General features: G+C 40.0%; 1 protein-coding gene across 1 annotated transcript in view; it reads right to left on the reverse strand.

Annotated features, from left to right (window-relative positions):
* The window catches only part of col7a1 (collagen, type VII, alpha 1), a 56,260-nt gene that overhangs the window by 16,527 nt on the left and 25,973 nt on the right, over window positions 1–13,760 (reverse strand). Inside the window, exons 57-87 of the mRNA XM_063911810.1 lie at window positions 13,693–13,734; window positions 13,477–13,557; window positions 13,275–13,310; window positions 12,962–12,997; window positions 12,750–12,830; window positions 12,593–12,628; window positions 11,835–11,906; window positions 11,581–11,625; window positions 10,937–10,972; window positions 10,584–10,619; window positions 9,944–10,048; window positions 9,788–9,853; window positions 9,072–9,107; window positions 8,949–8,984; window positions 8,806–8,853; window positions 8,667–8,702; window positions 7,680–7,805; window positions 7,289–7,498; window positions 7,169–7,204; window positions 7,011–7,055; window positions 6,560–6,676; window positions 6,376–6,447; window positions 6,185–6,229; window positions 5,615–5,650; window positions 4,030–4,065; window positions 3,655–3,699; window positions 3,496–3,528; window positions 3,299–3,361; window positions 3,142–3,177; window positions 2,899–2,979; window positions 2,716–2,784 (exon numbers count right to left, since the gene is read on the reverse strand). Of these exons, the coding sequence (XP_063767880.1) occupies window positions 2,716–2,784; window positions 2,899–2,979; window positions 3,142–3,177; window positions 3,299–3,361; window positions 3,496–3,528; window positions 3,655–3,699; window positions 4,030–4,065; window positions 5,615–5,650; window positions 6,185–6,229; window positions 6,376–6,447; window positions 6,560–6,676; window positions 7,011–7,055; window positions 7,169–7,204; window positions 7,289–7,498; window positions 7,680–7,805; window positions 8,667–8,702; window positions 8,806–8,853; window positions 8,949–8,984; window positions 9,072–9,107; window positions 9,788–9,853; window positions 9,944–10,048; window positions 10,584–10,619; window positions 10,937–10,972; window positions 11,581–11,625; window positions 11,835–11,906; window positions 12,593–12,628; window positions 12,750–12,830; window positions 12,962–12,997; window positions 13,275–13,310; window positions 13,477–13,557; window positions 13,693–13,734 (1,878 nt within the window). The remainder of the gene's footprint in view (window positions 1–2,715; window positions 2,785–2,898; window positions 2,980–3,141; window positions 3,178–3,298; window positions 3,362–3,495; window positions 3,529–3,654; window positions 3,700–4,029; window positions 4,066–5,614; window positions 5,651–6,184; window positions 6,230–6,375; window positions 6,448–6,559; window positions 6,677–7,010; window positions 7,056–7,168; window positions 7,205–7,288; window positions 7,499–7,679; window positions 7,806–8,666; window positions 8,703–8,805; window positions 8,854–8,948; window positions 8,985–9,071; window positions 9,108–9,787; window positions 9,854–9,943; window positions 10,049–10,583; window positions 10,620–10,936; window positions 10,973–11,580; window positions 11,626–11,834; window positions 11,907–12,592; window positions 12,629–12,749; window positions 12,831–12,961; window positions 12,998–13,274; window positions 13,311–13,476; window positions 13,558–13,692; window positions 13,735–13,760) is intronic.

The following is a 13,760-nucleotide window of genomic DNA, read 5'->3' on the forward strand; positions in this document are numbered from 1 at the left end:
GCTTTTAAAGCCACACACAGGCTACTCCAGCATTGCATGTGAGTTTGAGTCGGATACCTGCTACCATACATTAGGTCAAGCACCATATAGAGGCATCATGTGTCGGAAAATGGAAAAATAAATTAGAAAAGGCGATGGAGCATTAAACAATACATAAATCAAAGAAAGTTTTTTCTGATGACATGTTATTTGCTCCACTGCAACAGCAAATAGGAGTATAGTGCACACTCATAGGTTAGAGTTTGGTGTATCTAACTAACAATATTCATTTTGTTAGGATCCATGTTTCAGAAGAGACAAACAGCAGAGAGGATTATATGTGATTATGTGATGAGCCCTGCAGAGAAAAAAGTTGTGAATGGATGTGACCTTCTCTGTCATTTTCTGTCTCTTTGAGCTGAAATGTGGATTAATTGTGATCCTCATCAGCAGTATTGGCAAAGACATTGTCATGCCAAGCCAATCCCTATTAACCGATGTGTGGAGTCATTCAAATGCAGACAACTGGCAAGCAATTATATGTCAGTGTCAGTGGAAAGGTGGTTTCCATTTGAAGGCTGAGAATGGTGCATGATAAAACATTGAGCATTGCAAAACCTCTGTCAAGAGGGCTCTCTTTTTTTATATGCAAAGATTAATTCTGACCAGCCAGGGATGTTGTTCACATTTCACTTACATACTATATGTATATTCACAGATAAAATCCAGACCAGCTTTTTGCCCCTTCAGACTGACAGTCTGGTGGAGAACGCTCAAGCCAATTACCCATGAATCTGTGTAAGGATTTAGCTAAAATAAACATTGGCTCCTCTGTTGTTTTTAGAGTGGGAGGCAAGACAGGCCTCCACAGGGTTTTTCCCCATTTAGCTACAATTCTGCGAAAACACTCCAGGGCTGTGCTGCACCAGATAATACAGACCTGTGAGGGTAGTGCGAACACAAGAAAGTGACAATATATGTTCCTGACATGTGAGAACTCATTTTACAGTGTGAGCAAGTGCCAGAGAATTTGCTTTTTGAATGTCAATCAATAACAATCGCATAACAGAGAAATGCCACTGAGAAAGCTCGCCCGGGAAAATGGAGGTCTTGTATTACTGCATAATCCCTGCTCAAAATAGCCAGCAAATGGGGAGGATTTTTTGCATGCTGCATATGTAATATTACTCTTAGGAAGCTTATTGACAGTAATAATGTAATTTGACTTAACACTAGAGTTTTGTAAAAGTTGTGTCCGGATTCAGTTAAGCAAAATCATTTGAGAGAAGTTAATAAAGATCAAATATTAAGAAAATGCATTCATACTGAGCTACACACCTCTTATTCAGAGGTAGCTGTAATACCACAGAGAACAGGACATACTTTAAAGAAGATACAAAATTCATTACCCACACAGCTCCGGAAAATTTCCGTTTCCATTTTCTCCGGTTTTACTATTTATAGATATGTCTTTGAGTTAGATTTTTGTTTTGTTTTTATTATTGTATTCTACAAACTACTGACAACATTTCTCTGTGTTACAATTCAACAAACACTGGAATGGCAGCCACTCATGTAGAGGTAAAGATTTAAGAAGAATTTGGAGTGATCTCTTAATTTCTTCCGGAGCTGTATATTAAGTAAAAGGTATGAAGCCGACCCCATCCTTTGCATGGAGGCGACATGAGAAACAAAAACTAAACATGGTGAAATCCTGTCTTAACCCAGTTTAGGATTTTTAATAGGAAAGTTTTATCTTGGGATAGATGTAAAGCTATTAAAAAATCCTATCCTAAGTTAGGATGGCATAAACCCTTCCCATAAATCAAAATACATCTTTTTTTTTAAGAATATATGGAAATGACAACGACGATGTTGAATAAAATGATCACCATAAAATCATTTTCAAAATTTAAAACCGTCTTTTCAAATTTCCAAGAACATATATAATTGGGTGTACTGTATATGGTCTACCTGAAAAGGCAGGATTTCCTTTCCTCCATTGACTAGTGCCTTAAATAAATCATAGCTGAAATGAACCTCCATCTTGTTTCCATAAAAAAACTAATGTAGCTAATGTAGACAAGGAAAGGTGAGAGCTGTTAAATGCAAATTGAAGATACAGGCATGTTAGTTATAAAATACATTTGGTGAAGTTAATGAATCACTTACTAATATTACTATTACTGACTGAAGCTTTAGCATATATGGGACATATACAGGATAAAAGAAAGCAAAGAATTTAGCAATTGCTTTTATAAAAAGGAAGATAGCTCATAGCACACAAATATTTCTTTGAAACGTAACTACTACTGATGGATCCCCAGACACAGAGAATGTCTCTATTTTATGATGTTTTCAGTTTGTGAGCTGTTAAGAGCCCTGGTCATGTTCCTCTCCCTACAGGCTCAAGGCTCATACTGCTGCAATCTACTCAGAGATACAATACAGAGCACTAGAACACTACACAGCTAGCAGTTGCATAAAACCGACTGCCGGTGTGAATCCTGGACAACATTGCAGGGTTACGGGCAGCCCCAATTGGACAAACAGCAGCAGCCCTAGCACGACCTCTGACTCAGAACAGGCATCAGATGAAAAGTCTTGCAGTAGTTAGTCACTGTGAGCTTTACAGAAATGTTTTTAATTTCACATCCAATAAAAGCAACCTCAAAAGCAATTTCATTGACTGTCTGCTCAGCCTGAGGCTGATGGGTAGATACAACATGCTCTCACCTTCCCTGGAGGACCGCTGTCTCCCAGCTCCCCCTTTAAGCCGGCCAAGCCTGGAGGTCCAGCAATGCCCTGAGGAACAAATGACACAATGATGAGACCGAGGAGACCTGATGAAAAAAGCACAGTGCACACTAAATACTGTCACACAGTGGATTACATGAACACAAACACTGACACACACACCTGCTTCCCAGGTAATCCATGTATTCCTTCTTTGCCAGGCACCCCATCTCTTCCAGGGACTCCTGGTTTACCAGCTTCACCCTAAACCCCCCCCCCCCCACACAAACTTCAGTATGCTTGATTGTAATTTATGTGTAATTTACCTAGGAGACCACAAATGATTAATTCATAGCTTTACCGTTGTTTTTTCATATTATATGATAAAACACGGTAAAAGCAGCCAGCTCAGGTTTGCATACTCACCACCTGCCCTGACAGTCCTGGGGCGCCCTGAGGACCCTGCAGAGAGAAATAAATACAATAGCAAGAAGGATACGATACACATTATCAGATGTTTGATGAATTTCATGAGAACTACAAGAGCAGTTTTTCCCTGAAGATAAGAGGTGCAGAGACTTACCACAGCTCCGGGTGGACCTGTGGGTCCTGGCAGTCCAGTGCTCCCCTGGGCACCGGGAGGACCCTGCAGAGAGCAATGAAATTCGTCACACACTGTACATCAAAACCTTCACTGTCTGAACTAGAATTTGATGAGGGCAAATGAACCTAAATCTAAACGATTTTTGAAATAAAAGTAGAAAAGTTAAGTTGTTTCACCTTGACACCGACACCTGGCTCTCCCTGATTGCCCTGTGAAAGCAACACACTTGTTATGTCTTTGAATGCAACAAACAAAAGCGTTATAAGAACTGTTAATTAAATTAAAAGCAGTATAGATGCCGTAAAACCTAGCACAACGAGATATAGCTAACTCACCTTCACACCTGATGGACCTGGAAGGCCATTGGGACCCATGGGGCCCTGATTAAAACACAGACCATAATATTTAAACTGCAGCTGTTACTTGTAGGGCTGCAACTAAGGATTATTTTCGTATTATTTCATCATTTAGTCTACAAAATATATATTTAAAAAAATGATATATTCATCCCAGTTGGTCAATGTTCAACGAAAAGCAGGAAATATACAGATTTGGTTGGCTAAAAATAGCATTTCTTTTTTGAAAGTAAAAATCTTCAATGGAGAATCAATATTAAAATAGTGATGAATTAATTTTCTTAAGCAACTCATCCATTATTTGAATCATTATCAGTGTATGTGTACCAATGCTGTTATATGTGTAATACTTACAGTTGGCCCCCTCATGCCAAGCTCTCCTGGGTTTCCCTAAAAGCAAATACAAGTCATACACAGTCCATTGCATCTCACAGACACATATGCCACATTTTAAAGGAATAGTTTAACATCTTGGAAAACCTCGTATACTTTCCTGCAGAGAGCCAGATGAGAAGATTATTATCATTTGTGTTAAATAAATATGGCTTCCTGGAGTCTGCGCTGATTGCTTGGTAACCTCACTGTGATGACAAAACTCCAGGATGCCACTGCACCCAGTTGATAAAAGAAATTCCTATGACAGCATCTTGATAAGCAATTCGTACAACATGTATGTATAGGAACATGTATGACATAGGTATTGAACTTCTCACCTAACTCTATGAAAGGAACAGAATAACTGTATTTCCCAAAATGTCAAACTATTACTTACTGCAACATATTTATGCATAAATATGTTTCTACACATTGAGCAAGAAAGTTTTATTTATCGTACTCAATATTAGACAACACGGAGTTTACATAAATAATACACAGACTTGCCACTGATAGACATACTTCTCTCTAGGAGACACAAATACACAAACACATCTGACTGACTCATAACAACAGGTACGACAACACAAACACAGAGGATCAACAATGTCAACAGATAGACACTCATATGGTAAGCTCTGAAAATCAGTGCCCTGGGAGAGATAAGCACAACAGACAGCGGCACGAACAGCTGCATGCACGATAAGCAGACTCAAGCGAATGGACAACATAGTAATTTTAGGAGCAAAATCCTAATTTTGTATTCCTCTCTACTGCTGTACTCTGGATCCTGGTGAGAGCGTCAGCTTAGGATGTCAGCCGACTTCTTTTCATCTTTTCTGACAAATATGTGGTGTTTTACAAGTTTAAAATGTGTGAGTTTGCCACAGATGCTTTTGGGACAGGTGGTCTTGATTAATATTTAATGACAAATTGATTAAGGTCTGAATCTTATCCCAGACCGCAGCTCCCAAAAGTATAATACCAATACAAATGCATAAAGTTTAAAAAGGGGTCAAATTTGCCTTGAAGGTACATGACAATGTGTGCATCCTAATGACAGGTTACTTGTCTCCTGATGTTCAACGCAAATACATCTTTCATGCTACTTCAGGTCTAAGCTAAAGCACATTAGTATCTCTAAAGCCTTGGTGCATCCCCCACACAGAGAGACATTCTCCCAGCTCTCCCTCTCCAAGAGCTCAAGCTCAAGCATGCCAGCCAGCAGCAGAAAACCTACCGGTCTGCCTAGAACTCCTGGGAACCCAGGCAAGCCCTGGGGAGGATGAAAGACAGAGGAAGATGGGTGACAGGAGGGTGAGGAGACAGGTAGGAGGGAAGAGGGGAGACAAACAACACAAAAAAGGAAATGGACAGAGATAAGAAACTTGTGAGGAGAGAGAGAGTAGGTAAGAGCGAGGTGTTAGCCGTCCAGCTGCAAAAGGTTACTCTCTAAGATTTATGAAGCCTCAGCCCAAGTGGGGAAAAGAGCTCCATAAGCCAACCCAGGGGTTTGCTCTGAAGCCTAAGAGGATGCCCCTTTGCTGGGTTACTGGTTACTCACTGGTTGACCTTGAGACCCAGCGGGCCCTGTTGGGCCCTGCTCCGACATGGAGGGAAGGAAAACAAAGAGTGTGAGGAAGTGCTTAAAACCTTTCCTCTCCTTTATTTTCATTTAATCCTGCACCCGAGCAGACATATGTTATAAAGTACACAATTTGTGTATGGGGTTTTAGTGATCCTCTTAGATAAAAGGGAAAGGAGAATGATGCAAACTTAGCGTGTCCTCGGAAGTTAACTGGAACCCTGCTGGTTTAATCTCTTACAAAGCTGAATGCAAAGGGATCGTTCATATATTTATGTATAACAACACTATAAACAATATAAGACTAATACACAATATAATTAGTATATTATTGACTATATATAACTAATTATATATTGTTATTTTCACAAGATAGAAAACACACTTACCTTGTCCTCCGAAATAAATATTTACTAAATAGTAACACACAAGTTTTTTAACGATGAAAGCAAATAATATAACATGCTCTAATAAAAAACAAAAAGCACAATATTGTCAACTTCATCTTTGAAAGTACGAATTATCTCACATCAAGAACTTCACACATACCGGTTTCCCATCCTGACCAGGTTTTCCTGGTTCTCCTGATGTTCCCTGAAATAACAAAACACAGATAGCTTCTTATTAATATATGGTATATTTTTACCATAGCATTAGTTGCAACAGTTAAATCAAAATAAGATCTTTGATTATGTGAATAATCTTATCTATATTACATTCTATCAATAGAGTCAGTTCACCTGAGAGCCATCACGGCCGTTTTCTCCAGACGGTCCTCTGTCTCCTTTATCTCCACGAGATCCCACATAACCCTTTAAGACACAACAAATATGTCATCTGCACATAGAAAACAATCAACGGTGCAAGACATGACATTTTTCATTCTCTGTTACTGTGTTTCTATGAATCATGTGAACATCTTACTCGTTCTCCTTGAGGTCCTGGTAATCCTGCAGCACCAGGTTCTCCCTTGTGTCCTACAACCCCTGGAGGGCCTCTGGGCCCGGGAGAACCTACCAGTACTGAATCAGCAGATGCTCCCTAAAGTGCGTACACACACACACACACACACACACACACACACACACACACACACACACACACACACACACACACACACACACACACACACACACACACACACACACACACACACACACACACACACACACACACACACACACACACACACACACACACACACACACACACACACACACACACACACACACACACACACACACACACACACACACACACACACACACACACACACACACACACACACACAGTACTGTGTATCTTACATTAACTCCATGGATAATATAATATCTCCATAGTTTTACCGCATCAATAAAAAGGATGATGAATTTACCTTTTGACCCGGTGGGCCAGCTAATCCTGTGAGCCCAATTTTACCCTGAAAAACAGAAGAAATTCTCATTTCAGCACAGACTTGTTTAAATATTGGGTATAAAGAAACATTAATTTGCTCACACAATGTAGATGTAGAGGTTCCCAAAAAACACTTACACCTTCTCCTTTGTCCCCTTTCTCTCCTCTGTCCCCCTAAAATACAAATATCCACGATGTTAGCAGGATCATGTGATAATGAACATATCTTCTATTTTAACCCAACTGTTCTCCACTCACTTTATCTCCAGGTCTTCCAGCCTCCCCCAGTTCTCCAGCTCGCCCAGGAACACCCGGTATTCCCGGTTTGCCTGACTCTCCAGCAGGTCCTGAGGGTCCCTCTGGGCCACGCTCTCCAATGGCTCTCCCTGGAGGCCCAGGAGCTCCCACAATTCCTCGCTCCCCTTGATCCCCTTTTGAACCTCTCTCTCCTTGGAAACCACGGGAACCCTGATGCACAGCGGGAAATTGAAAAAGGTAAACAAATCAACATTTGAAACACAATTTACACAGGTGAGCCAGAACATTTTATAGGACATCAGGTTGTGCACCATCTGGACAAGCAGTGATCTTACTGGGAGTCTTCATCAAGTATTTCGAATTTAAGAAAAAAGACCTTAGTCATACTCACATCTGCACCAGAGGGTCCTCTTGGTCCAGGTTCGCCAGCGTCACCTTTTTCACCCTTAGCTGCCTTCTGCACTGTGGGAGCTAGCGGTGTGTCCTTGCTGTCCACAATCACCTTCAGATCAGACACCTGTAGCGAGGGCGGGAAAGAGAAAAGGTCAACTACAGCTTCATAACTTTCAGCCACATGTAACTGTCTGTGAAATGCTTTAGACCTCATTGTAAGACATTCACATGTATAATAATAATAATTTGGAATCCAAATAAAGCAGGGTCTTAGGATGATTTAAACATTAATAAGCAAACAGAAACTAAGTTATTATTGTGAGGGATTGAGACTGAGAGGGATAAGAATACTTATTAAGGTTAGCAAGATGTTGGGATGACATTTAATTTAAGAAGTGACAATTCAGTCATAAATCTCTGTCATTATTCTAGGTCCACAACAACAAGCCCCATATGCTGCTGAGGCTTTTAGTACTTCAAGTGAATTTTGTTGTATCTTATTTTTTTTATATAATGCCCATAAACAAAATGCCAATCCTATATTTGAGCATGGCCACTTTGACATTTTATTTAAATACGAACGTTGTAAATGCCATTACGTCTTATACAAGAACAAATGGATAAATAATAAGCAATTAGCATGACCATTATGCAAAAATATTTATCCATATATCCATTAAAATGTGTCTTACTATTCTTATTGAAATCTACAGCTTGGACATTTATTTTTAAATGTACTCCACAACACAAATGCATTTTAACATTTGAATTATAACCTCTATACACATCTGAATATTTACCAAGAGCATTAAAACAGTAATTGTTGCTACACCAACAAACAATTAGTGGTAAAGTAGTTGTATGCAGCTGTATACATTTAATGTATACTGATGAAGATACTGATAAAAAGAGTAAACAATCAAAATTGTCGATCAAAAATGAATTTGTGCTTTGGAGTCAGTGTGTAGCGTGACAGTCTATATACCTGAATCCCAAGGCTGGCCAGAGCCTTCTGTACATCCTGTCAAGAGAAATACACAAAATCGGTCATCGGAGCAGAAAAACATTTAAAATAAATGATTCCAAAATTCACAGTCATGGCACGAGATGTGCTGGTGTCCTACCACTGTTGTCCCTGGTTTCCCCGGTGCCCCGTCCTCTCCTGGGTCGCCCTGCCAATAGAAGTATATCAAGGTGTCGACATAAAAAGCATAAAACCTCACTCATGTCACACTTTCAGTACAGTAGGGATGGACGTATAACTTACAGCATCACCTTTGAAGCCAGATGGACCTCTATCCCCCTGGAACAAAGAAAGTTAAATGGTAAGAAAAAAACGACTAAGTGGTTTTTTAATCTAAAGCAACCAATACAGACAAGTAGGACTTACCCTGCCTCCCACAGTTCCAGGGATCCCAGGTACGCCCTGAAGGACAAAGCAAGGACAATGATGAAAACATCAAGAGATAAGACTGCAGGAGGGCTGCAGAAGCATACAGGGACTGATGTAGATAAAAACACACATCTCTGCAGGTACATGTGGGCAATCGATGCTGCTGGGGACAACATGACCACATGAGAGCTTGATACCAGCAGGACTAGCGATTTCTAAGGGGCTAACATGGGGCCTCCGCAAATTGGAGGTTAGATGAAGGAAAATGCAAAAACATAACAAAATAAAAAAGGGTTATTTGTATGTGTATTATTATTAAATATAATTTATAATAGTACAACATCAACATTTTATTTTCTGTGCCTATTGATTGTCAGTGTGGACCTGTAACTGTCCTTCCTGAACTGTAGCTAGCTATCATTAGCTTGCGAAAAGGACAAACAATGCTTAATGAAAACAGATGTATTGAATGTAGTTCAATAATTAAAGATTTGAAACACAAATGGTATTATTGTTGGATTGATAAAAGTAAGAAAACTAATTCAAAATGAAAATGGCTTGTTAAAGACTCTGGCAAAAGGCAAACATTTGCCCTTGAAGGACTGTATCGTTCTTCACACACTCGCGCTTTAGGAAAAACAGCAACTGTTATATGCATTTAAATAATATAATTAACAACCATGTTAGACAGTTGCAAAGTCATGCATACTCACAGGGGTTCCTGGAGGCCCCTGTGGGCCTGGGATTGGTGAGGCTTCAACTCCTTTAACATACACCACCTGACAGACAGTGACAGTAGTTTAGTAAAGATAATACTCTACCACTCCCAATCAGGATATATTGAAAAAATGTGTCTAAGACAGTATCACCTGTCCGGGAGGACCAATGCTGCCAGGTACGCCAGGAGGCCCCGAAGGGCCAGAGGGTCCAACCAGCCCAGCAAGGCCCCGGTCTCCTTTCTGCCCGTCCCGGCCCTGGAAAACACATGTGATTACACAACTGAGACTCTTTCTATGCAGGCTTACTTCCTGCTGTCCTATAGTAGAGGCTGAACTATAAAATCAAAAGCAGGTGGCCACTGCCACCCCTCCACTGATGTTCTAGAGATAATTAATGTGAATTTGCACATGAAAAAAGAACTCTGACATTTGGTGCCTCTCTGGATTCCTCTCAGAAGTGGCTCCCTCTTAAAGGCTCGGCTTGATCATTAGAGACTAGTGAATTTATATAGCTGCTTCTAAGAAGCCTATTGATTGAGCAGTGAGTGAGAGTGTGATGGTAATGTCAATGTCAGAACAAACTACTGTTGATAAATACACACTTGAGTGGGAAAGTGATGAGGATTAAAGAAAGGAGGGAAGCTGACATGTAATACATTATAGTCAAGGATCAATACAGGAAGCGGGGTGTGAGACAGGGCAGGCTGACAGGACAGGAAACAGCGTAGACACAAGCTGACAACAAAACACAAAGAGATAGTTATATAAAGGAGACTTAACAAAAACTGACATCTCTTCCAGCTGCTCCCAATTCTCCTTTATCACCCTGCAGAATAAAGACAGCAGAGTCAGATATATAAATAAATAAAGACATAATAAGCACATTCTTTATAATAACATTTCTAAACAGACACTAAGTTTTCCTAGCTAAAATATTTTCAGATTTCATATTCAGTAAATTTTATTAGGTGTTTTACATGAGGTGTTCTTCAAAATATTCAAATACCCTTTACTTTAACAGATAGATATCAGGGGAGGTTGTATATTTGTCAAAAACATGTTGTGCATCAACTTCTTTTTTATAGAAAACACTCATGAAACCCTGCTCAACTAAACCTTATAAATTGTCAAACAACTACAAACCTTTCTGCCATCTTCACCGGGGACACCATCCTCTCCCTGTAGGTCAAAACAAAATGCATTAGAGACTCATTCAAACAAACAAACAAACTAAGTAATGGTTGCTCCGCTGCTGGAGCACTCAGATAATTCAGTGATGTTGCTTTAGAGAGTTAATTCAGACTGGCATCATGCAGCATACCTCAAAGTATATTGAGCACTACTGAAGCTTCCTATTTTGACTATTTTAAAAGTATCAGTCAGTCAAGTCACTAATAAAAGGCACAACATGTCATTTTACAGAATGTCAGGGAGAGTGGATATTTTATTTAGGATGCTGAAGTATGGAAATATGGGGTTCCCTCCCCCCAAAATCATCATGGCTCCTAATAAAACACAGCATATTCAAATCTCTCAAGTTGGAGGTATTGCAATAACCAGTGAAAATGTGGCCCATTTTATATTTCGTTCTTTTTAAACATGGCAGCAGGCTGAAAATGTGTGACATTTGCATGTGAACTGGCATACAGGAGCCTGAATGTAACAAAACATGGTAAGCAAATCCAGGTCATGGAGTTGAATGAAAACATATGCTTTTCATCCGTTCCCATTTGCTGTTATTCTCTAAACTCGAGTATTATAACAACACAGATTTTGCAAAGAGTTACCATTTTGCCAGCAGAACCAGGTTTGCCATCTTCACCTGCTTTTCCCTGAAATATAACAACAAAGATGAGGACAAATGTGAGCAAAGAAAGAATGGAAGAAATACTGTATGTACCGGTATTAATTAAAGGTTTGACTGTGTGTGTGTGTGTGTGTGTGTGTGTGTGTGTGTGTGTGTGTGTGTGTGTGTGTGTGTGTGTGTGTGTGTGTGTGTGTGTGTGTGTGTGTGTGTGTGCGTGCGTGCGTGCGTACTTACAGGTGTCCCTGCCGCACCTGGAGGCCCAACAGGCCCTTGGAGGCCCTGTTCCCCTCTAAATCCTGGTAAACCCTGGTAAATAATAAAACCAACGGCACATTTTTGAATAAATGCTCATTGAGCAAAGATTTATTGAGATTTTTCTCAAATTCTGCACTGTACTGTAGCAATGTAAGGAACGTTTAGAGAGAGTTTAAAATGTTTAATTTTGAAGTAACACTCAGAAAACATGGCCACTGTAATTATTAGCAGTTAAAGATCAGTCATGTGTCTGCCCCTTACAATCAGAAATCAGAACTAGAAATCCTTTTTGAGTCCAACAGTAAGATTAAGACTCTTTATTAATTGTTACTTAAGCAGTTGAGGACTTTCAGAATTATTATTATAGTCAATATTTATTATAGTCTCCTGTGAAACGGGACTGGCATGAAGACGTACGTCTTCACCTTCTGCCAGCTTATGCAACTGGCCACAGAAGTGAAAGCTGAATTTTAACACGTCCACAGTGCCCTCTGCAGCATGTACACATGAAGTACAAATACTATGCTATTTAGGGGCAGATATGCATTTTCATAATACAGTGTTTGATACAGAATTTGAATGATATGATCCTAACTCACAAGTAAACACTGACTACTTACTCAATACATAACAATCACATAACTTCAGTGAGCACAACACTTAACATTTATCGGTATTCCCTTTCATATAATTGCTTATAAATACGAATGACAACCACATAGAATCAATGAACTCACATCTCTCCCATGATCCCCCTGTTTTCCAGGATCACCCTGTAACACAAGGAGAAAAATACATTGTATTAGCAGCACAAATTCACCACCCAGTGACTTTCTACATACAGTATCATGTGTTTTTCGGGTTTGTGAGAAAAGATCATATAAACTGAAGTACCCTCTGACCAGTTGGTCCAACAGCACCTGGTTTACCATCTACACCAGGACGTCCATCTAACCCGGAGGTTCCCCTTTCTCCCTGATGACAAAGATGTTTAGGGTTTAAAAACACATTTACTTTACAGAACAGTGTCTTTTTTTAATATTGGACATGAGTTCCTGTAGCTTCACTAGGGGAGATTGTGAGGACCAGCCACACTGATTTCAAACCTTCTCTCCAGGCGCTCCTCTTTCCCCGGCGTCACCCTGGAAAGAATATAAACGACAAATATGTAAATGCTTGTTTCTACAAATCTGTAGAACTGAGTTTCTAGGTGTAAAAGCACCTCTTGAAATCTTCTGTTTAAGAGAGATGTGCTTATAAGTTTCTAGGAAATAAATCACCTAAATGACTAAATGAAGTAAGGAAATCTTACTACGACAATACCAAAACTACCAGTTAGTCGACTAAAAGGCGTGTATATTTAAATATAGATATTCATGAGATTTGAAGCAGAGACAAAGTGTCAGAAATCAAACGTACTCTCGTGCCTGCAGGTCCCCGTTGTCCCTCAGGGCCCTTTATAGACAGCAGGGAAAAAACAAGAAGTCACAAAAGATCATCAGTCAGGCATACCAAATCAACAGGGAAGGGGGTCAGTGTGCATACAGATGCAGATATTGTACGTCGGCTTCTCAGGTGCTCACAGAAGCATTTACAAATTGCAAGAATGAGAAAAACTCACTCGTAGGCCTGCAGCTCCAGGTGTCCCCGCTTCGCCTTTCTGACCTTTGCCGCCGTGCTCTCCTGGGTCGCCAGCATCCCCCTGGAAATCACAAACATCCAATTCGTAACTTGAGGTAACCATAAGTATTTGTGATGTTTTTAGGCAGTTTGTCTGAAATTGGACTGGAAGTGGTGGGGGTACCAATTGCAATCCAGAGGCTCTTACAGTACATACCTTTTCTCCTCTCTCTCCTTTCAGCTGGCCCTGGATGTCAGCCTGTTGAAGAGAATAATCATGTTGTA

The sequence above is a fragment of the Eleginops maclovinus genome, chromosome 20, assembly GCF_036324505.1.
Source record: "Eleginops maclovinus isolate JMC-PN-2008 ecotype Puerto Natales chromosome 20, JC_Emac_rtc_rv5, whole genome shotgun sequence".
NCBI lineage: Eukaryota > Metazoa > Chordata > Actinopteri > Perciformes > Eleginopidae > Eleginops > Eleginops maclovinus.